The sequence below is a fragment of the Nothobranchius furzeri genome, chromosome 15 (genome assembly GCF_043380555.1).
Source record: "Nothobranchius furzeri strain GRZ-AD chromosome 15, NfurGRZ-RIMD1, whole genome shotgun sequence".
NCBI lineage: Eukaryota > Metazoa > Chordata > Actinopteri > Cyprinodontiformes > Nothobranchiidae > Nothobranchius > Nothobranchius furzeri.
This window is the reverse complement of record NC_091755.1, coordinates 36,832,006-36,856,352: the sequence shown is the minus strand read 5'-3', so window position 1 is coordinate 36,856,352 and position 24,347 is coordinate 36,832,006. Positions and strand designations below refer to the sequence as shown.

General features: G+C 43.3%; 1 protein-coding gene across 7 annotated transcripts in view; it reads right to left on the bottom strand.

Moving 5' to 3' along the window:
- The window catches only part of LOC107390374 (ankyrin repeat and SAM domain-containing protein 1A), an 87,210-nt gene that overhangs the window by 8,371 nt on the left and 54,492 nt on the right, over window positions 1-24,347 (bottom strand). For 4 of the 7 annotated variants that reach the window (XM_015967032.3, XM_054745728.2, XM_015967030.3 and 1 more), the window contains 3 exons: window positions 12,707-12,754; window positions 10,247-10,316; window positions 8,019-8,131 (listed from right to left, as the gene is read on the bottom strand). In XM_015967032.3, the coding sequence (XP_015822518.3) occupies window positions 8,019-8,131; window positions 10,247-10,316; window positions 12,707-12,754 (231 nt within the window). The remainder of the gene's footprint in view (window positions 1-8,018; window positions 8,132-10,246; window positions 10,317-12,706; window positions 12,755-24,347) is intronic. The other 3 variants (XM_015967033.3, XM_015967037.3, XM_015967031.3) reach the window with 2 other exon arrangements.

Genomic DNA, 24,347 nt, shown 5'->3' with positions numbered 1-24,347 from the left:
CCAGGGATGTAAGGAAATATGGGGAAACTTTGATACTGAATTGATATTTAAAAGCAATGGATTGAATTTTATTGAGATTTACATGCAAACATTTACTATATTTATTTTGTGTGGTGCAACTCAAACTCCAACAGCTAGGTGGCAGCAGGGCCAGATTAACACTTTGTTGTACCCTGGGCAACAATATTCAAGGGCCCCATCATCACGACCCAAGGATCACCATAATATGGTCACATACAGAATATTTTACTGTAATATGCAGTAAATATACTCAATACTTGAATGCCTGACGTCACGTAACCCGCTCAGGGTAACCTTTGACCCGCCTCGTGTGGACTGACCAATGAGGAGAGAGAATTAACTTGAGGCCCTCTCTTCATTGGTCAGTCTGCATGAGACTGACTCTCAACTGACGTTCAAAGTCGTAGGCAGCGAAGCGTCTCTGTGCAGCGCAAAAGCCCGGGTGGACAGTTTGTTTAATGTAGGGTGACCATATTTCCATTTCCAAACAAGAGGACAGGGGATCTGTGCCTATGACGTCACACTATGGCAACGCCACACAAACCACGTTGGGACCCATTTTTTGTAAGAACTAAATTAATATCAGATTCTGCCAATTAAAGGGCTCTAAAACAATTCATATGTAAATATTTTGCATATTTATTGCAAAATCTCATTTTTCTGCTTTAGTGCTGCAACAAGGTTTTATTAATAATAAATTATTATACCTTTTGTTTTACTACAGCATCGGTACGCTTCCTGGTCACAGATTATTAAGGATGCTCGTTTCAGCTGTGAGATTAGACGATAGGATCAATGAAAACATAAGCTGTGACACACTCCATGGAAACTTTCAGAGAATCCACAAATAGTGGCTTTCAGGTGGTTTTGTTACTTTTTGCAAGTTTAGAAAAGAAGCAGATGAGACAGCATGTCTGATAATTTAGTTTTTCATCTGATAATATTAGAACATGTCAGTAATGTCTGAGGGGCTTTTATAAACACTGTATAACTAACACTACTGGAGAGGGCATGAATTACACAGAGGCTTCTGGGGGGGGGTGTCTGCTTTGCCCCCAAAATGTCTTGAAACGGCCCTGGGTGTGTGACTGAGTTTTGAAGGCGATCTGAATTGTATCAGATGTGTAAATACTACATGTGTATAACTTATTGTTTTATACAAGTAAAAATGTGTAGTGGAGATAAATCTACCTACATTTTACTTTTTGTTTTGTTTTCTTGTTTTTATTTAACTGTTTCCTGTCCTGTCTGTCTCTCATCTTCCTGCACCTCCTCTAAATTCTCCAGAAAATCTGCTGCCTGGATTCTTACTTTTTCACCTCATCAGTTACTTCTGAGCAGATCAAAGGGATCTCCTGACCACAAAGCTGAGAGCGTGTTTCGATGCTGCGTCAGTGAGGTGAAATCACCGCAGCACAGGTGATGAGCTCCGCAGTAGCGAGCTTCAGGCACAAATAAGACAGAAAACAGAGAACATGTGCGAACATGAACGATCGTGTGCTAATTATAGTTTTTTGGTTGCGCCACTTTGAGAATGGACCGTGCGCTGGACGCAGCAGCCTGAAACGCTGCACACCTACGATCAGCGCTCTGCCGCTCTCTGTGCTCTCTGCTCAGAAGAGTCCATAAATGATGTAATATAGGTAGAAAACTTTTTTCCGGCTCCCCTGGATGTGTAGGACATCCAGCTCCCCCATAACTCGATCCCTGCTCCTGGATGAAAAGCCGGACATTTTCATCAATACAAGAACCCCCCGGACGCCCGGACAGAGAGTGAAAAGTGGACATGTCTGGGGAAAAGAGGACGTATGGTCACCCTAGTACAGTATTTTGCTCGTGCCCTTGCTGCCCTGGGCCTGGGCCTTTAGAGTTCGTGGATCCCTGGGCAATTGTCCATATGGTTAATCCGGCCTTGGGTGGCAGCAGTTCGAATGCCTTCATTCTGACAGAACATCGAGATCTCGCGAGAACACTGGATGTGTCTTAGAAGCATCTGGTCTGAGTTTTCCAGTGAAATTCAGTCTTAAAAATTACAATTATTGTCTGGCTTTTAGTATCCCAGCATATCGTATCGTCTCCCCCGTACTGTGATGTATATATCGCATCGCCAGACTCGCTAAAACACGTACGAGCAGAGGAGAGCAGAACACGGCAAGTTCTGGAGTCTTATTTCCTGAAATTCGGACATCTCACCTCTTTGATGTTTTATCTCCACAAACAACAAAAGCCTGAAGGAGTTCTGCTGTGTGGTGTAGTTGTTAATGCTAACCATTAGCATCTACTAGCTGAGACGTTCTCGGCTGTTTCCTGTAAATGGCCTGTATTTGATATAGCGCCTTCTAGAGTCCTGGAACCCCCCAAGGCGCTTTACAACACAATCAGTCATTCACCCATTCACACACACATTCACACACTGGTGGTGATGAGCTACGATGTAGCCACAGCTGCCCTGGGGCGCACTGACAGAGGCAAGGCTGCCGAGCACTGGCGCCACCGAACCCTCCGACCACCACCAGCAGGTAACGTGGGTTAAGTGTCTTGCCCAAGGACACAATGACAGCGACAGACTGAGCGGGGCTCGAACCTGCAACCTTCCGACTACGGGGCGAGCGCTTAAATCCTGTGCCACCGTCGCCCCACGCTAAACCAACAGCAGCCTTCACCGCCGCGAGCCAAGATGGATGAGTCCATGAATGTTAGATTTCAGTGTGACGTAGATCTGTCAGGATTTTCTAATCCGAGCGTTACATCGTCTATTTTCCAATGGCGGCTAATGCAGGAAATAGGGGTAGAAGACTATTTTTACTTGTATTATCATAAAGCACTAGCATACAACGGACAGGGCTGAACTTAAAATATGTTTTCTATTCCTTCTAATCATCATTGATATCGATCAACGTGAATTTATTTTAATTAATATGCTTTGTTGCTATATTGTCCAGCCATACATCTCCATGGTTTCAAGGTGAAAAGGGAGACATGTCAATATCGGCCAAATTTAAGCCCGTATAAATGCGATTTCAAGTTTTTATAAGATCTCACAGACAAAAACTATTGTTAGAAACAATGCTTATACAGCATACTGATTATTTTTAGACACCTGTTGGTGGGAATAAGGAGACAAACCCTTCGGTGTGTCTATGGTCAACTGTCCGCCTGCACTGTGCTCCTCTGCCAACACACTTGATTTTAATAACATTATTGTCTTCATGATCTGTACGGTTAAAAAAGAAAACTCCGCTTGGCGTTTCCTGAACATGTTTGAATTTGGCCCTCTTTTATGTTGACTTTATCTCACAGTTTTCATTAGTTCACTTTTTCCCTTGTTTTACACATTTGTCTTCTACTAGAATGTTTCACCTTTTTGTAATTTGTAATCTGTAATTTGAATTGCTTTTATTTTCTGATTTATTCACTTTATTAACTTTGTACTGTTCCATGTTCAGCGCCTTGGACTTCCTGACAGGGTTGTGGAAGGCGCTTTATAAATAAAGCTTTGATTTGATTTGATTTGAAAAATATCAGATCATTGCAATTTAAATTATTCTGGTCGATATAGTCGACAAAATAATAATAAATGGTACAATCTTAAGAGCCACAACGAAAAATTACAGCTACTCCTAGAAGTCATTCACACCTCGGTATCAAATGTTTAAGTGAGTTAATAAAAGTCTAAAATCAGCACATCAAACATGCAAGCGTAACTGAAAAAGTCTCTCTGGGTTAAAAGCCCTCCGACTGTCTAACTCACATCTAAACACAGACGCTCAGAATTTGTCCTGCAGATGAAAATGATGAAATAAAACCTCACGGTCCCGAGAAGAAAAGCTCAGAGGACGATGTGGAAAAAATTTACGTACAACTTTACTTTCAATCTATCTGTAAACGTTTCAAAATGGATATTAAATACATCTGCACTGCTGGACAACGGGAAAATCAATTAAACCATTCATTTAGCCCCTTCAGGCATGATGCCAATACTGCATTTTTCTGAATTGACTAAATCTAGCCTAAAACCACTTTGTGGTTATTTCATGGCAGCATGACCTATTAAAGGTCAACTGTACTCATTTTTAATACATGTGCAGTGATCTCGAGTTGGAATGAATGCCTTGTGAGTCGCACTCTGGGGGAAACAAAGCTCTGGCGCACCTGTTTGAGGATGTAGAAGTTAGCTGGATGAGGGAGTGGCAGAGCACGACAGGATTTACCCCAAAATTCCACTACCTCCGCTCCGCCCTCGCCTTCCGCAGCCGCTCGCTTCTGAACTCAATTTTTCTTGCTACCCGCTCTACAACGGCTCCGCTCCGGTGCGGAGACCTGAGGTGCGCAAACAGGCATGCGCGGGATTTTCGAGATCTTGCGATACAGTCCGAGCAATAAACGCGGAAGTTATATCCAAACACCCGTTGTGTGGGAGAAGCATCGAAATGAACTGTTTAATCTGCCCATCATTTGTGTTGAGAGATCAGCAGTGTTTGGATCAACAAAGTGTGACTACTTTGATAGTGGAAACTGTATTTATGGCTTATTTTTGTGCATTTAAAGTTCAGCCACCATTGATAGTTGTTAAAAGTTGTTAAACCTGTGCATATGAAACAAAAAACGCTTTTTATTTATCGATTTATTGTGAAATAACGGAAGTTGTGCTTGCTCCCTTTCCTGTTGGGCGGTTGTGATTTCTGTCCATTGACTGCGGAGGTGCTCCGGCGTCCGGCAAAAATAGAATCAATCCTATTTTTGCCGGACGGCGGGAGGCGCACTGCGCCGCACGGCCGCAGTAGTGGAACAGCTCTGATTGACTACAACGGGACCGTTTTTGCTGCGGAGTTCATGCCGGAGCGGAGGTAGTGGAATTTTGGGGTTAGTTCTTCTTCCTGATAGTTGGACATCTCGTTTCTGATTGGCTAACAGCAACACAACCCTACCAAGGACTGTTTGCTCCGCAAAGCTGATGTTTAATCTCCACAAATAACTCGAACCTGAAGGAGTTCTGCTCTGTGGTGGAGTTGCTAATGCTAACGGCTAGCTTTTACTAGCTGTGATGCGCTTTGCTCTCTCCTGGACGCTAAACCAACAACAGCCTTCCCCGTCGTGAGTCAAGATGGGCGAGTCCATGAATGTTAGCAGTGTGGCGTAGATCCGCCAGACATGGTTTTTCAGTGACGTTGACCTTTAAAATAAACCTAGGAAGAGACAAACCGAAGCTCTGATGTTCGCTTCCCTTTGGTGCAGCGTTCAGATGAAAACGCACACACTGCTACTCAATTACCCATCTCCAGGTCGTAGGGGGAGTCTTTCACAGCCAAAAGAAGCCGTTAACAAGATGCGTGAAAAAATAAACCAACAAGGCCCTTTGTGTCGTGAGCGGCGAGGCGGCACAGAGCTGGTTCGGTCGGGACATTTGCTCCACGAGATGAACAAAGCAAAGAATTGACTTGAGGGGAAACTCGTTTGCTGTGCTGCTTCAACGCAAAACAATCAGAGCTGGTATTGATCTGCTACTGGAGCCTGGAAGCTAAACTGGAGACCTCAGTGGTCAGACGGGGAGAGTAGAGGCTGTTTAGCTCACTAAAATATAATCAACAAATACAACGGATGTTTACTCCTGGGCACACGTCACACATTTGCTGCTCTAAATAGTTATTAGGTATAAATGAAGGAAAACGGCGAGGCAAAGAGAAAATCCTCCAGATGGTCTGTGAGCTTAGCATGGAAACAGAAACGCTGCAGAGGACTGAAGGCAGATGAAGACGAGTGCGAACTACTCAGACGGCAGGGAGATTAAACTCAAAGAGAAACTTCAGAGGCTTCAACGCATGAGCTGATCAGCACACAGACGGAGGCGTTACTGCTCCACTTTCATGTTATAAAACATAGTTTAAACACCGTTCAGAAACGTGTGTGCACAAGCTCTTTAACTCTGGAATTCCTAAAAGTTTCTGCGGGAAAACATGCCAAATCATTTACTTTACATCCAGTGAAAGTGTAAGATTCAAGATGACAAAACTTAATGATTTTATTCCAGAAAACGGATGAATTTTAACTTAATCCAAATACAGAAAAGGCTATTTGTTTCGGAGGATTTGAAGCAGGAGGGGTCACACTGGCAGGTACGATGTGATGGAGTGTGTCGTACTGAAGCGCAGCGTGCTCGTGGTCGCATGAAGACAATAAGTGTGACGTGTGAACTACCAAGAAGCATAGCTGGTTCGGTTTATTCTAATCAACATGAATCAGAAATAAAGGAGACATGACAGAGGGACTGGAGCAGCTGTGTGACAGCAGTAAACATCATCATGACTCTGTAATTCTTCTGCACTTAAGAGATATCTTAAGAATTTAGCTTGCTCAGAACAAACATCTCGTCTTTCCAGACGGACAGAAGACATCGATGCCTGACTGATCCAAGATGCAGAACGCTGCACAAAGCCAGATCAAAATAATCAAAGTTTTCTTTTTTCTGTTCTCCTTTTGCTTCTCTTGATGTATTAGATGTCACGTTAAAAGGGTCCGAACAGATAAACCCCACTAATGGTATCAGGATGGAATAAAAAAACATGTGGGTTAATATTACGTCTTCTCTAATGTTTACAATAAAGTTTGTGATTTTTCTAAGTGATCAACCAGCTCAGCGAAGCAGTGGGGTCCCGTGACTAGGGATGGGTACCTTTGACATTTGAATCGATCCGGTACTAATTCCCGGTACCTACGAATCGATACCGGTACTTAACGGTACCAATTTTTGATACTTTTGAGTGTTTATTATTTTAATTCTCTTTTATAATTAAATATATATTTTTCTCAATATATAACAATATTTGATAAATATCACGATAAATAACATTCAACTATTTGTATTTTAACATCGTCCTTGTAGTTTCATAAGCTGATAATTAAACTGAAGCAAACATCTTTACTGTGAACTAAATTTACTGTGTATCGTCATTCCTTTTGCCGTCTTTTTTCATTTGATTTTTCCTACTGGGAAGCTAGAATTTCCGAGGAGAAAGCGAACGCACCATTAGCTGATAACAACGGTGGCAATGGAAGCTAACATATCAAGCTAACGTTATCTTAAACAGTTTATTTAGCTGCTGGAGCAGATTAAAACGATGATGCCTCACACTTAGATCGTTGTCGCTGGTTTCATCTTCACCCAATCACCCGTCGCATTTAGTAAAGTGAAGCCAAACTTTAGAGCGCGTTCTTGTTCTAGTCGGAAATTCGGAGTTCCGAGGAGAAAGCGAACGCACCATTAGTGAAACGGAAGCTAACATATCAAGCTAATGTTATCTTAAACATTTTATTTACCTACGGAGCAGATTAAGATGAGGATGTCTCACTTAGATCGTTGTCGCTGGTTTCACCATCACCCAGTTACCCATCACATTTAGTGAAGTGGACCCAAGCGTTAGCGTGCGTTCTTTCTACCATGCTGCTCTGTTTACAACTGGCTCGCAGCGACCGACGACATAACGCTCTTGCGCATGCGCAGCTGTCTTGGCAAGTTCTCGTTATGAAGGACGGGTACCGAAACGAGACACCGTTTGAAACGATGTGAATCGGTGCTCGGTCAGTACTATGGAATTCGGTCGGTACCTTAAAAAGTACCGAATTCGGTACCCATCCCTCCCCGTGGCCATGACCCACTCACAGTATCCCAGCATGCTTTGGGCTGGATGAGCCCATCAGCATGACCACAGCGTCCCACTGATCACTCAGATGCTTCTGGATTCAGGAAGGGTGGCCTTGCAGCAGCTGCTTCTCTAGCGGGTGGATCATAAAACAGAGATGAAGAAGGCCTGAGACTCCGAGGGAGAAACAGGGTGGATGCCAAATCCATCAAATGCTGCAGTTAGTTAAACTCTAGATAAAGTTAATGGGATCACCCTCTACGTAATAAAGGGCAGCATCAGCTGGATTAATGCAGGAGGAAATGAACTCAGGAAACAAAACACGACTGACAGGTCAGAACGATATGCTGAGGAACTCACCATGTAGTGAAGATCATCAAAGCCATTCAGGAGCAGCTTGCTCTCGTACTGCGGCAGCCCCACGTGCTCCAGCCAATCTCCCACAGGCTGATCCAGGAGCCGGCTCGCACCACCTGCCGAGAGGGGAAAGCGCTTCAGGAGGGAGAAACCTTTGAGCCGGTAGCAGCGGCACTCTGACGACGAGACGTGGCATTGCCACATAATTCTCGGCCAGCAGAGCCGAGCGCACCGGCAACAGGAGGGCGGGGGAGACAGTGTCCTCTGTGGATGGGGCGTCAGCTCCCGCAGGGCTGCGGGGGCCGGACCACAGTCACCAGAAACTGGAGGCAAACTGGCGGTGCTGATACTCATTCGACTCACGGTTCCAGGTTCAACTCTCAACCAAGAAAACCAGCGTCTCAAATTAGAGCAAATAAGTAAAAAGTCGCTTAAAACTTGGGTTTTATTTAGTGAGGCTCCATCTTTGTGAAGTCACCAGAGAAGAGACAGAGACCCAGACTTCAGAGGAGTTCTTCCAGTGGCGGATTATTTCAGCGGAGACAAAAGATTTCTGCTTCATTAGTTCCTTCGTTCGTGTGGTCAAGAATCTGGGAATCAGCTGGAGACGTTCGTGCTCACGAGGAAAGCGGAAGTCAAAGAGACCGACGCAAACTTGTGAAACGAGTTTAGTGAGCTGAGACTGATCTGAGAGCGGCAACGATCTACAGAAGCACACAACCGCCTCTGGTCCTGTCGACACATTTCTGTCCTGAAATCAGCTTCTACAACTCGTTAGTCAACATCCGGCTGAAACTCGGTCAGGTTTGACCTTTGACCGGACCAGGGAGAAGACCACAAACATCCTCATCTACATCACCAAGGACTAAATCAGCACATCTCTTTTTCTCGACTCGCAGTCCAACATCCACAAGTTTTTTATGTTAAAGAGGAAAAGTAAGAATCCAAAAGCTCTTTTGGCTGAAGCTCGCTGGAAGATCCTCTTCAGGCAGGAGTGCTGAAAGAGTCCAAGACGTGAAGAGCAGCAGTGTTCTCTACCATCTAGTCTACACCAGTGTGAACGTTAAAGCAGACTCTAATCCTGCACGATGAAGCGAAGTCCTCCTTTTGTCCTGCCTGTTCACCACCCTCCGACTCCCCTCCCTCCCTCTCTCTCCTCCCCCCTCCCTCTGAAATACTGCAGGTGGCCGCTCTTTATCATTTAAGCCCCCTGTTTCAGTTTATGACCCCAGCTCCCAACGCTTTCATCGCTTGTGTTTGATTTTTGGGATCCTGAAGCATCCTCTCGTCCTGTAGTCCAGTCAGTTTGATGCGGAAGTTAATCAACAGAGAGCAGGAAATACAAGAAATGGCATCGATCCACACAAGTCCAGGCATCGATCAGGGGTGGGGTGGAACCAGTGACGCAGCTTCTTCCCCTGACGGTTTCCTTGAAGCTCACATGTCCAGAGGAGAGGATTCACGTAGGCCGTGACGGGCTGCTAACTCCTTTACTGCAGTAGTGTCAGCTTTCCTCAAAGTGAAATGTGCAAGCAGCCCGCTCCTGTGCACGGCATCGCAGACCAGAACGGGAAGAGTGTGAGAACGGGGGGGGTGTGCCGCATTGTTTAAATCTATGGAGAAGAAGCCGGAGCAGAGTGAAGGTGAACGCTGAGTGATGTGAGAGGGGAATGCTGAAGAGAAGGGAGTCGATCGTTCAAGCACCATCCATCAACCGGGCTGACAGGCTTTAGAAAACACAGAGGAGCAAAAGGACGGCGGGTGCAGAATCCTTAAGAGCCCACAACAAATATAATCAAGTGTCTCTGAGAGCCGGCCACCTAAGAATCCAAGTTAAAAGCTCCTACGAATGGAAACCCTAACCCTGAAAGAGCACGAGCATAGGAGCATGACTCAAACCCAAGATAAGGCAGCCTATAGAAAATAAAGACGTTGCTTGGGTCTACTAGCTTTTTCGTTTCTGTGATAATAAATGTATGCAGCTGAGGTTTCGCAGAACCTGAAGCCAGATTTAAAGTTTTCTATATAAACCAGACGAATCTGAGGTCTGATTCTAACCATATCCTTCATGAAACAGCTGTTCTGTCTATTCTACAGACTACATTCATCCAAAGCGACACGGTTCACCGTTCTGTCCCCAAACTTTTAGATTTCTTTGATGATTCTTCTTTCTATGGCGTAGTTAAACTAAGCTTTTACAACACAGACAGACAGTGATGGAGGTATTTTACCTGGCGTGGAGTACTGCTGATCTCTGGAAGACTCGATGCCAGCTCCGATCAGGGTCATGATCTTCTCAATCTGAAGACGGGAGAGGAGAGTTAGGAACCAGGGAGGGCTGTCACAGTTAGCCTCCACCTTCCAGCAGACTCTTGGTCTTAATCACTGAAGCCATTCCACGCTCTCTCACACGAGCCTCTCAGTCCAAGTTGTAAAAATACGCGGTTTCACGATGTTATGAGTCCCGCAAGAGCCTACAGCTCTGCTCCTGACATGAATGCATCGCTTTGGAAATTATGTCTAAAATGCACTCACTGGGCATTTTTCAGGGAAGCACATAAAATTATCCGAGATGCAATACGGATGCAAAAAGGGTCGTATTTTGTTTGGGCAATATTATTAGGGCGTATTAAGGTTGGCAATAAATCGAAAATTTATCGATATCAAACTTTCTGACTCTAACCGATATCGTTTTGCCCATGTCAAAAAATTTGATGATAAAAAAAAAACGAAAAGAGGTGTGTAGGTTGGCGATGTTCGTGTCCCTTTAAGAAGCTGTACCACCTCGAGTCAAATAGCCCCATCTAGTGGTTAGCTTTGCTCTGCCAGACATGTAGTTACTATCTAGTTATCGTTAAATGTGAAATCCTCGGTATACCGCGATATTGGGTGTTTCTCAATGTCAAGGAACCTTGCCTTGATCTCTTGGCCCCGCCCCGGTTGCCTAGGAGATGCGTCATCAAGAACCGCCAAGATGTGTTCCAATGTTCAAGTTCTACCGAAGTGTGTGTTCTCCGTTTGTTAGCCATTTAGCTAGTTGAGCGAGGATACACGGGAGGTGTCTTGTAGCCTAGCCTTGGTCAAAAATTACCCAGAATTCACAGCAGTATTTTCAAAAGGACGGCATATCAGACGCCGGCGGCTACATCGGGGACAATTTTCAAATTTAAAGGTAAGAGAACCAATTTAAAATGTTTTTTTTAGATCCAAAGAAGTTATCTGTGATTGGTTAGTTGCTTAGTAGTTGCAGCTTTGGTGGCAAGCGGGTAGTAACTCGCTTATATTTTTTATTTAAGAAACATACACACAATTAAAAAGATTAAAGGCTCGTTATATATTTATATTGAAACTAATACGTATAAAATATAACGTTATCTCCCGTGTCACGTGATGCAAGTCTGTTCCATTTAACCATTTTCTTTGACCAAGGAAGGACAGTGTCCTCGTAAGCCAGGCGCCTTGACATTGAGAAACACCCATTGATTTTAGGCCATTTCGCCCAGCCCAACAACAGCCTTAAAGTTTGCTGATGACACTGCTAAGTGACACTTTACGCGGTCTGGAATAAGATCAATGCATCTAAATCATGTTCAGCTCATTCTAATAATGAGGTATGTTAGATGTAGTCTCAATCACCACCAATAACACAAAGAGGGTTGAATGAGTGAGTACAGCGTGGGATGACCAAAAACCCAATAAATAAATAAATAAAGCAGACAAAAGAGTGTCACTCTGCCAAAGCAAATAAAACTGTTCTGTGTTTTCATACAGAGAAAAGTGATGGATGGATCCATTCTTCCACTTTATCCTGGCGTTAGTCATTGGACACTTGAGCCTATTCTGCACCAGGAACCATCAGAGTAGAGCAAGGCTGCATGTCACCCACAAGGGGAATGTCAAGAGAAAGGAAAAACACAGACCTAAAAACAGTTCAGACACATAAGCTGAACAAACATGCAAACTTTGGACCGACACCCGAGGGAAAAGAAGACAAATGTGTGTTTGTACATTAGTCTCCCCTGTTGTTTAAAGCTGGAGAAGATGCTGAAACAAGCTGTATCGTGTTGCTGAACTTATTTCAGTCCATTTGAGAGAAAGCACACACATTATGCACAGCTAACAGGACCCGGACACGTGTGTTTTCACCAAGCAGTCACAAAGATCCACATGCCAACAACATGCAGCCAATCAGAAAGCAGCGATGACCGTCACCTCCATCCCAGAGCAGAAAGACGTCTCCTATTTTAACAGGTGGAAATAGATACTGAAGTCGGGTGTTCAAGGCCGCTTGATTTTGTCACAATTATTTTCACTATTCTGACTCTTGAGCACAAGTGCTGCTGCTCAGAAGCCCAAAAGATGCATTCCCATAATTAAAAATTCAATGAAGAGCAGTTAGGTCTAAATTATCATCAATCAGCCTGTGGATGCTCAACAGTAAAAGGGTGTGCAGTTAGTAGTAGAAGCCTCGGCAAGACTGAAAAAGACATGTAACCTAATGAAGTATGGAGCAGTCAGACTGGACGTCCAACACCAGGAAAGGAAACAAATGATCACCAAGATTATTATGTTTCAAAGGGATTCCTGAAGCCTGAGAAGAGCCCTTCTACCTCAGCAAAGAACGAGGACAGAGTCAACACCTCTCCCCCAAACTTGACCAGCAGGTATTCACAGAAACGTAGATATCTTACGCTCTTAGATCTTCGATGTTTTGGGGAAGGAGATGTCGTCTGAATCTGCTGAGAAAATCCAGAGTTTGTTTTGACCTGTGCACTGACAGTCTGCTTTCTCCAAGCAGGTCTGATTCATTCAATTATACACACTTCAGTGGCCATTCTAGGGGCGGGGCCACAGTGGCATTGGCCCCTGCTGACATCTGATTGGCCCCTGAAATCCCCGTGCCCTGTCACCCTTCTGCCCTGTGTGTGATAATCAGATTATAGGTGGGTGCATATCCAAGTCCAAACACTAGTGGCATTATTGAGCCAAACAGGATTTTTTCCCCCACCCACGAACGTACTTTACACAAAGACTACTTGAAAAAATGTTTATTCAATGCTAAAATTTCTCTAATGCTGTGTGTATTTGTATTTTCTGTGTACATTAAAAATGCACGTGAAATTACATTAAAGCATTTTAGCATGTTGGTGGTGAAATGTTACCTCCATAAAGCGAGTTTTAGTTTGTAGTGAAGTTGGACTCATATTTGGCCCCTCTATAAAATAATGTGGCCCCTTGATGGCCCCATAAGGTGTGTTTCCAGTGTCAGAACTTCTGGGATGTAAATTCATCTTTTGTGTCTCCATACAAGTTAAGTCCCTTGAGGACTTTGGAAAGATGTATACGCTGGACTTGGTGCTGAGGACACTATTAAAGTATCTTTCTGGAGTTTTCCCCTTTCAGAAATGATGCATGATTTTTCAGAAATCCGTAAAATTCATTATCTTATCATGTACTGTGAAATAATGTAAGCAATGTACGTTTATTTTGGCCCCCCAGAGCTCCGTGCAATAGGAAACTGAGCGCTGACCAGAACTAACCAATAGCATTAGACTACCGCTTACATGCTTCAAATTTAAGGAATACCTCAACTGATGCAGAGTTGATGAACTTTTCACGGACAACTCTTTAAAATATAAATATATGAGAACACAAGAGGATATGAGAATAATACTTGTAAAACAACGTGTTTTAGTTCTGTTTGTCGGCTACAGAAGCCCGTTAATAAACAAGAAAACATGAAGTCGTTATCTTAAAACATTGGAGCGAATGTGCCACATAGAGATGGTGCCATCGAATAAGAGAAATACTCCGGAAGGAGACTTTAAGACGTAAGTTCCTGTTCCAGAGCTGTAAATTGTCCCTTTGAAAATCAAACAAAATGGATGTAGGATGAAATGGAAAGGTGATACAGAGCTGTTTTTACCGTGTTGGACTCAACTAGACTGAATTTGTCGAAACTCAATAGGACCAATCTGGAGGCCTTTAGATAGCCTCTTTGGAGGCAAAGTGTTTAAATTTGTTCTAAGGGTTCGGGTTGGGATAGGGAGCCTAAGTCTCCTCCGCTTCCGGTCGGCTCACGGGTCCCCGGAAGAACGAAAATGAACGCAAGTCAACGGGGCTAAAAGTGTTGTTTTCTAATCCGCTTTGCCTTACACCCTGGATCACACATGTTGTACTGCAATTTAAATGAAAACTAATGATAGGTGTTTCGACCATGCCAGTCACGTACTTTGAGATTTATTAGCTTGTAAAAGTTCGTAATTAGCATGACTACACACTAGACATCGTTACGTCACATATATGACATCACCACATAATCTCCTCTCTCCTAGCGTAGCTGCTACTTACCACATGACCAGATTTATGGTGGTTCTTTCCTCCTGTGGGAAGTTTGCTGAACTTACAGCTATTTTCCCTCAGTTTCTCCGTGTCTGCTTCAATGACGTCCCTTTCGTGAAGCGCATTAGTAGTCCTGGACAAAACCTAAAAAATCGTTCCCCCTGTTCGAAAATGCATCTTTAAAATTCACGGACATCATACGTGAAATCCATGGCGCAAAACAAGTAGAATTAGAAAATGGCGTTTTTAGCCCCATTGACTTGCATTCATTTTTACGTTCCTCTGGGGACCCATGATGCCGAAGTAGGTGGGTGTGACTTAGGCTCCCTATGGAGGCAATCCCACCTGAGGATAGCCTTTGGTCACATAATTGAGTAACCATGTGATAGAGGTAAGGAAGTTGGCTTGAAGTGGGTTTTGGGGGTGCGGTTTCTGCTGGTGAAGAACAACTCATGCACTATAGTTCTTAGGATATTAAAAAAGGTAATTTGGAGGATCACCTCTGGGCCACGAATCCTTAACGGAAGATTGTAGAGAACTGATTTCATCTGTGTTGAAGTCTGCTCAGCCTCGTGAGTTAGTAGACACCCAACATGGCCGGCCTATCTACAATCCTTTTTTTAAGGCTGACCTCCTTGGGTTAGTTTGGGTTGTGTCGAAGATTGTACAAAATGATATTAACTCTAAAAGTAATAGTGAACATTGCAGGTGTGACCTTTATTGTCTCAAATCATTGATGAAGTTTGCCTAATAACCATTCAACCCTAAAAAAAAGCTCTAATAAATCATTAAGACCCAAAACGTTCCGATAATCATGTTCATAATGGGCGTATTTCATCTTCTGACTACAACTGTGAAGACGTGCAATCTGCTGTTGGTTAGAACGAAAAGAAAGAAAAAAAATCAATTAAAATAGAAAGAAAAATAACGGCTTGAAAGTAAATGACAACTAAATCAAAAGGAAGAGGTTCAAAGCTGAGTGAAGCTGCCCCTCACCCACATCAGTAATCCACGCAGGTAGGTTATGTTTGTGCTGCTTTGCTTTTTGGGATAGTACACCTTTTTGGGGGGCAATGACATCTGTCATTTAAATGTTCACCTTTTAAACACTTTGTTGTATTCCTCATACAATTTGATTTAAAAAAATTAGGTTCAATACATTAAAAAAGTAAATAATGTATTAAAATAAAAATTGTTTAGGAACTTTGTTAAATTTATAAACAAAGGCACTAAGTCATTTCCTAAAGCCATTTTCCAGCAGAAACGGGTTGAAAAGCATTACACTATTACTTGTAAATAAACGTTATATGTACTAGCACCTTATCAACATCATGGTATGTGACTGTAAATACAACAGCAGCACTAACCATTCCACCCGTTTGCTTGGATTTCTGATGTGGGGCCAGCTTCACTCAGCTGAGGTTCAACACCTTTAGAGAAAATATCCAATTATCTACTTGATGTATTTAGATTGTTTTCATAACCCCTAATAACTGAACTTTAATGAGAAAGCTGTAGATGAGCGAGCTCCCAGCACGTGCTGCTTTGGTGAGGACAAGGTCTTCGTGGTCTGCACAAGAAGCAGGAGAACAATCCTGACGGAGACATCGGTCATCCGAAACAGGAAGGATGAGGACAATAATGTAACGGAATGAAATGACTGTTTTCCAGCTAAAAGTCTTTTCCCCCCTCTCCACAGCAAGAACTAATCTGCATGAGATATTGTTCAAGTCTCATGCATCTGCTTCTAAACTGTTTTCCTTTCCAGCCCAAGAGAAGAATGAAGACAAAGGACTCTTTCCTTTTAATAAATCAAAGAACTCTATTTTTAATAAGCTAGTCAAACAAAGTGTTAGTCAATAATAAACTGTGAACCAATTTGTGAAATGAAAATTTTAATTACTTGATATTATAATCCTACAGAATAATTAATAAGTAATATAACTTTAAATGTTTCCACTAGGACCGATCACACGTAGTGTTAAGAGATGACACGTTGCTTTACTGATCCAATCAGAATCTTCCAGATCTGACGGAGGCGTGGTTTTGGTGGTGCTTGGTAAATCTGCCATCTTTTCATTCGACCATAAACCAAAACATCAGAAGTATAAAACTATGCCCACGTCATCTTTAATGCCAGTTCAAAGCTTTCTAGAGAAGTTGTCGTAGTGGCCAATCCGTAACTTTCCTCTTCAGCCAAAAGAACCAACGACAAGCTGGATAAAATCTGTTGCCGTTCCACCTGCTGCAACGGTTCCTTTCAGAATAAAAGCTGAACTCGCTGACCCTCCGGGTCCATCTGACTCTGTCAACCAACTGTCGCTTTTTACCTGGAGACAATCCAAAGACTAGTCTGTCGTACTGCTGACGCTGTTTCATCGGCTCCGGTACCGAAAGAGGGGTTCGAGGACCTGGCATTCTGGATCTGTACGGAGGTCTCATTCTAAGGGTATGTGTGGAGCGACAACATGGCGTCTCATGTGTGTATGAATCTCCGAATCAAAGCTCAAGAGCGAAGACATCACCTTCACTCCCATCAGAACTAATCGTTTCTCCAGATTTGCTGGTTCTGAGCAACATTACACACTACACCATTCTCCGTCTCAATTCACCTTAGTTACGCCATACATTTAGTGGTTAAAGTTAGTCTAGTTTAAATTTGTTTAGTAATAAATCTTTTAACTTTTAAACTTGACTCTCTCTTCTGTTGTCTCTGAGTTAATACAAAGTGTTACATAATCCCTGCAATAAAAAGTTCCAATCTTCTGGTTAAAATGTACCCACAAATCCATAAGATTGGTTTCATATTTATTATGGAATCTCATGTTTTATGGTTCATTAAATAATATGAATATTAAATTCTTACAATAAGGTTCTAACTTGAGCTCTCCCTCTGAAGTCCAGTAATAAGTTTATTTCTACTAGGGATGTAAGAAAATATCGATATGGCAATATATCGTGATATTTTTTCCAGCAATATTATATCGATATTCAAAAGCCGTGTATCGGAAATATCGATATGGCAATATATCGTGATATTTTTTCATGCGATTATTACATCAATATTCAAAAGCCGTGTATCTAATTCTTGAAAGAATTTACATGCAAACATTTGAGTATTTTCTTTTCGTTTTGTGCAATTCAATCGCCACCCGCTAGTTGGCAGCAGTGTGCAATGGGTTTTGTTTCCACCATTGAAATGTAAAACCCTCCATCATGGTTCAGATACCTCATGTTAACATGTTACGTATCAGTTTGGACTGTTTATTGAACATTCTTACGATAAATTCAGTAAAAAAAATTGCTTGTGACGTCTGACTGAATGTATCACAATATATCGTGATACATCGTATCGTCTCCCCTGTATCGTGATATGTATCGTATCGCCAGAATTTCAAAAATACACATCCCTGATTTCTACACCTCTGAGGAGATTAGATGTGCTGGTGCACCTTTTAAAGCAAGAGTTCTGATTCTCTATCTCAGGCTGGTATTTCTGTGAGGCGCAATGGAAAAAGAGGTAATGAATGATTTTAAATTATTGAAACACACTCACACTGTTGCACAAATCTGCATATAAATGAAAGAACAAGATACACACGAGCGTCTCGGCATACCGGCTCTTCGTGAAGCTGTATAACGGGAAAGGGAACACTAGCTGGCACTTGCCACCGCTAAAGGCAGGTGTGATTTAACGTTAGAACTGGGCAAATACATCTTTATCGGGTGATGTGACCCAGACATTTCCTCCAGGTAAATTACACCCACAGCTAGGAAAAAAGGAGAAACATAAATAGTCCTGAATTTTACGGCCAGGGACAGAGGCACTATGAGCCAAGAGAAATTATCAAGAGGAGGGAGAAGGGTGTGAATCAATACAGACCCGAGATGGAAGGGCTCTTTGTTAGAGGGACTCAGTCTGAACAGGAGGGGACACAAAGACAGGGGTCAGAAGTCACCCACAAGGTGGAGGTCAACAGCTGAAGAGCTGGCAGGGACTAGAGTCGGTCGGGGTGTGATGGAACCTATTTATCATGTTCTCACAGCGGGCCCGCCGCTCTGTGAAGGTCCAAGCACAATAACTCCACTCCTACTTCACCGGGACTGGAAAACGCCTTTTCAAACGCAGCGTCGGGAATCTTGGACAACAAACAATTAAAATAAGAGAGGTGTTGATGGGAGAGCTAAAGGACGCCAGGGAGAAACAAAAGGCAGCAGAGAGGGAGCGAGAGTTTGGACCGCAGGGCTACAACTGGCAACAACACAGGGGCTGGCTGTAAACCAGCTAGCGAGTGGCATAGCAGGAAGCTGAAAACACAACGTGTTCTGTAAAAGGTGCCAGCACCTGAACACCACAGCAGGACGAAGCACCGTCAGCAACCCCATCAAGGTCTCCCTCAAACAACCCAATGTCATGCTTGCATTTTCCAGCTAAAGCTACACTTCAGCAGAAAATCCTCAACAACAACAAAAAGTTTCTCTCAGAACAGAGATGATGGCGGATGCACGACCCCGTCATCTGTTCGTTTGGGTTGGGAAAGAAACAATAGATCTTCCTTTCTCCAGCAAAGACGTCACACACCCTGTGTGGTTTGATCCCAGCGGGTCAGAAACACGAGAACTCTCCTGAACAAGCTGCAGAACCTCCCCTGAGCTCCTCCAAGAAAAGGTGACAACAGGAAACATGTGCAAGGTAAAAATAAATCTGTAGGTGAACCTTTTAGGAAAATCTTAGAAATAGCAAATGAGTTGAGGGTGAGGGTAACGTTTTCTGCATTTATTAGAGTAACCAATAAAGAGTTAAACTTAAATCAGTGCAGGCAACGAAAAGGTCTAAAGCAGTGAAACGACCACAGAAAATCAACTCATTTCTTATTTAAGCCATTCATAGTAGAGAAAATGATGAATAAGGTTCTTTAAGCGCCTATAAGGGAACTCATACTCACAAAAGCTGGTTTCATAGCAGCTATTGGATCAGATGAAGGTGAAGAAGTTCTGAGATGGAGCACAAAGTGGCCCGTTCCGGTCTATCTGGAGCTGTGTTCCCTTCTCTGACTGTGCTGGTCTACACGATGCGCCCCCTGGATTGTCATCTCATGTCTGATTGCAACCTGCATTAGCATGCGTCTTACACACCAGCACAAACGCACACACACACCCCGTCCACAAAACACACTCTTTGCTTCTTAAATGGATAGACGCACAGGGCCAAGACCTCATGCAAGTCAAATCTGCTCGTCTGGAAACCAGAGGATGAGAGTGGCTCAAAAAAGGAGGAGGGGACGTAAGCAGAGGGCCGTGAGAGCTGGAAAAGGAAGCAAAGCTGATTCAACAAAGAAAAAAGGGACGTTTTAAAGGATGGTGCCAGGCTTGGCTGTGTCCTGGGAGGCCCAGCCACAGCAAGGCGACCTCACTGTAACGTTTCACCGCAAATCCCGCTCACGCTCCACGCTCTTCACATCAAACCACAAGTGGCTGATCTGCTTTTTTCCAAGAAAGAAAAGAATCTGAGCAGAGAAGTCTCTTGCACCTGATTCAGTGTCCACGTGAGGAGAGGTGTGCAGCTTTCAGACGCCAAACGGCTTTTTTTCCACAGCTAAAAGCACAAAAACAACCAGCATTTTAACAAGGAGTTCTTTACACCAGCTCGCAGTTACAAAGCCTCTCCTCACTGCAAGCTTACATTTTGTATATCTCAGCTTGGGTCTCGCGTATTTCAAATTCTTCCTTGCTGCCATGCATAAAGTTAGGAGGCTTTTGGCGAAGCTGACAGGCAGCGCCACCCATGCACGGTCTGTGCAGCAACAACACCCCTCCGCTTTGACCTTTTTTCATAGTAGAGTGATGAAATTTGGTACACTTGTAGAACTCAACAATACGCACAGAAATGCCTCTTGCACCCATGGTCAATATCAAACAGGAAGTCGGCTATTTTGGACTAAAGTGGCCATTTTGACCCCGTTTTGGCCATTTCTAGGGTCTATATTTGGTTGAACAGTTTGGTCATTTTTCGCACGATTGTCTCAAAAATAGTGTGCGATCGAACAGAAGTGATGGACGATTCAAATGAGAAAATAAAATTGAATTTTCATAAATACTGAAGGGGCGGGGCCAGGCCTCAAAGTTCGAGCACTTGCCAAAAAAATTCAAATTGCTATAATTTCATAAATGAAAGAATTACAGTTAAAGAACGATCGTCATCGCCCTCCGAAGACAAATGAATGGTCGATTGATGATGTCACATAAGCCCCGCCCCCTCAGGACTTAAAAGGTCAAGTTTTACTGGGAAATTTTCCAAAATTCGCCCTTTCAAATAATCACCCCAAATTTGTAGCAGGTAACTGAAGACAAGTTGGGGTTGCTTGGCGTCACTTTATGGGAGTTTTCTGCAGAAGGTGGGGCTGTGGCGGCGCGGCGAAGTCAGGCGTACCGATGTGGCCTTACGTTTGCCTCACAAAGGAAGAGTCTGCTTTAGGCCCCAAGTCTTTTGTTCTACATAAGCACTTTGGGGGTTTAATTTGAAAGCAAACCAACTCCGTTGCAGGTTTACTGGACAGTACACAAAACACACTCCAGCAGGATGAATTAGTAACGAGGGCTGGAGTAAATGCCCACACTCTCAGCCGGCAGCTTGCTTTAAGAATTTAAAACACATTCAGGAGAACCAGAAGCAGAAGAGTTCACCCAGCAACATGCATGGAGGCACACGATCCCAGTGCCTGAAGACGTGCATCCAACCTCGCAGCTGGAAGCCATCAATATAACCAGTTCTGCTGCCGTGTGGAAGCTCACGTTGGAGCAGGAGGAAACCAATACTTTCTGTTCTGGCTCCTACTGGACAGCTCTGCTCAGTCTATTTTCCTCATGCATGCAGAAGCACCAACACACAAGCACCAGGGCCGAGTCAGAGTTATGATAGGTGATTTAGGAGGAGCAGCCTCCACCAGGAACCCCGTCACACTCTCTCCTGTGCATGGTGTGTTTGTAAAATTGTTAATAAAAATGCACAAGTAGATTCAGTCAGAAATTTGCATGGCTGCATGGTGGAGCAGTGGTTAGCACTGTGGCCTCGCAGCACGAAGGTTGCAGGTTCGAAACTCGGCGGCGGCCTTTCTGCGTGGAGTTGCGTGTTCTCCCCATGCATGCGTGGGTTTCCTCCGGGTGCTCCGGTTTCCCCCACAGATCACAACATGCCCTATAGGTTATAAATTGTAAGTCGCTTTGGATAAAAGCATCTGCCAAATGAATAAACATAAACATAAATCAGAAGCAGAGGTAAATGATTAATGTTTTCGTTCAGCTGCTGCTCAAGTGCCCAGTCACACAAGGATCTGGCAATGCAATACAATAAATATCGCAATACAAAGGAGACGATACGATACATCAGATGATGTCTGCATTTTTAAAGGGATACTTAGTAACCTTTTCATATTTTTTAAATCATTTTCATAATTAGACTAAGATGTTGAAAAGACGAACGCTCAGCAAGGAGATGCGTTTCGCTTTTGGTTCTACGAAGACCACTGCGGGGTACTAAAAGCAAGCCAAAACCGCCTGGGGCCCCTTTAAGGCTGAATTTAATCGAGAAACTCAATCCAGACAATTCCGTCAGCATGAAGGTGGTAAACACCGCTGCCACCTAGCAGCTGACGTTTGAATTGCACCACAAACAAAAAACAGTAAATGTTAGCGCGTTAATTGTAAATACTAAATAAATTATCTGCTTTTAAATATTGATTCAGTATCATAACGCAAAACACTGCGATATTTTGGACTATCGATATTTTCATACATCCCTAGTGAGTAGTCATAATTGACTTTAGTTTCAGGCAAGCTGCGACATTCTCAGAATAACTGGGTTCTTCCAGCTACAGCGATGTTAAATTCAAACTCTTAAGAACTTTCCAGATTAGTTTTTAAGATTTTGTAGCATACCAAAGGCCAACAATTTGGTTATTTGTCCACTGTAAGGTCAGAGGTCATCACACGGAAGTGTCCAAGCTGTTTCATCTGCCTGAAGTTCTGTGTGCCACATCTTAACTGTCTGGTCTCCAAACCAGAACACACTTTGCTCTACAAATATCATAAATAATAACTGTGCTTTGTTGGAATATCTTGTTAGATTACAAAGTGGAAAAATCATTTTGCCTTCTTAAACATACACACAATTCCACATTATGTTAACTTATAAATTAAGAGTTAGACATGTATGGTATTCAAATGAAAAGTTTTTGTTAACTGAACAAATGGATTAATTGTTTGAACTCATGTTATCAAAACGGCAGCTGCCATGCCATACAGGCAAACGGTGAAGCAGGATGCTAACAACAACACTGAAAAATACTGGCTATCTCACGCCTCATACACAACACAAGGAGCCGAGTCATGAGCATTTAGCGAGAACTACAACTTTATTAAGTGCAGTGGAGTGAAACGGCACAACGTTCTTATTCCTACGACCGCCCTCCTGACTTTCAGTGCCAACATGACAACAACGAATAACTCCACCTTTGGAACACTGAACAAAGCAAAAACTAAGAACAACACAAGCGCCCACAATAAAAGTGCATAAGCACCTCGAATTAGAACTAAATAACTAAAAACATGACTACCCACAATGCACCTCACCCACTGCAGTTTTCACAGTGGGCGGGGTCATTGTTTAATCTATAAACTGCAGTTGACTGAACGCACGAGAATGAGGAAAATATTATCACCTGTTGAAATAACAAGCAATTTTAAGTTTTCAATATCAAAACAAACAAAATTGAGTTGAACAATTCTAACGTATCAGGGAGACTTAGGTGAAACAGGAAAAATGAATTGAAAAAACTTTTTAAGGCTGTCTTTTTTTAACAGTGACGTGTGTGTTTCCCTGGTAGTCCAAATAACCTAAGTTCATCGTCGTCTTCCTCCGCTTACCCGGGTCCGGGTCGCAGGGGCAGCATCCCAACTAGGGAGCTCCAGACCGTCCTCTCCCCGGCCACCTCCACCAGCTCCTCCAGCAGGACCCCAAAGCGACCAGATTGGAGATGTAACCTCTCCCAACGTGTCCTGGGTCGACCCGGGGGCCTCCAGCTGGCAGGACATGCCCGAAACACCTCCCCAGGGAGGCGTCCAGGAGGCATCCTGACCAGATGCCCAAACCACCTCAACTGACTCCTTTCGATCCGGAGGAGGAGCGGTTCTACTCCGAGTCCCTCACCCTATCCCACCCTACGGAGGAAACTCATTTCGGCCGCTTGTATCCGCGTTCTCGTTCTTTCGGTCATTACCCAAAGCTCATGACCATAGGTGAGGATTGGGACGTAGATCGACCGGTAAATCGAGAGCCTGGCTTTCTGGCTCAGCTCCCTCTTCACCACGACAGATCGGCTCAGCGTCCACATCACCGCAGACGCCGAACCAATCCACCTGTCGATGTCGACCCTAAGTTCATATTACATCAAATACTCAAATACCAATAAGATTGATAATTCATATTTATATGGAATATCACATCTTATTGATTTCTAGAATCTCCTATAAGTGACAGTTAAAAACTGCATGGACTGAGCATACATATTCAAACGAGTCCTTTTCATTCCTCGTCTCCGTAACCTCCTGAGACCCTGCACACACATACGAGGGCATTGGCTTCTTGCACTATAATGTTTTATTCTCTTCAACTTAGAACTTCAAATTACTTTTTTATTATTTGGAGACATTTGATTTTGACTACAAGTGCAATGCAATGCACTATTATTATTATTATTATTATTAAACAACTAATCGATGACTAAAAAAGTTGTTAACTATTTTTAATAATCGATTATAATCTATTAAATCGATTAGTTGTTTCAGCTCTAAAGTGCATACATCTCTTTTCATTTTCGCTCCACATGAAATCAAGTAAAAACCGTCTTCATCAGCTCCCTGAGACGTCCCTGAGAGGACGAGCCAGGCTGCAGAAGCATTTTCTGGCTCTGACGATCTGAGAGAATGCAAGGT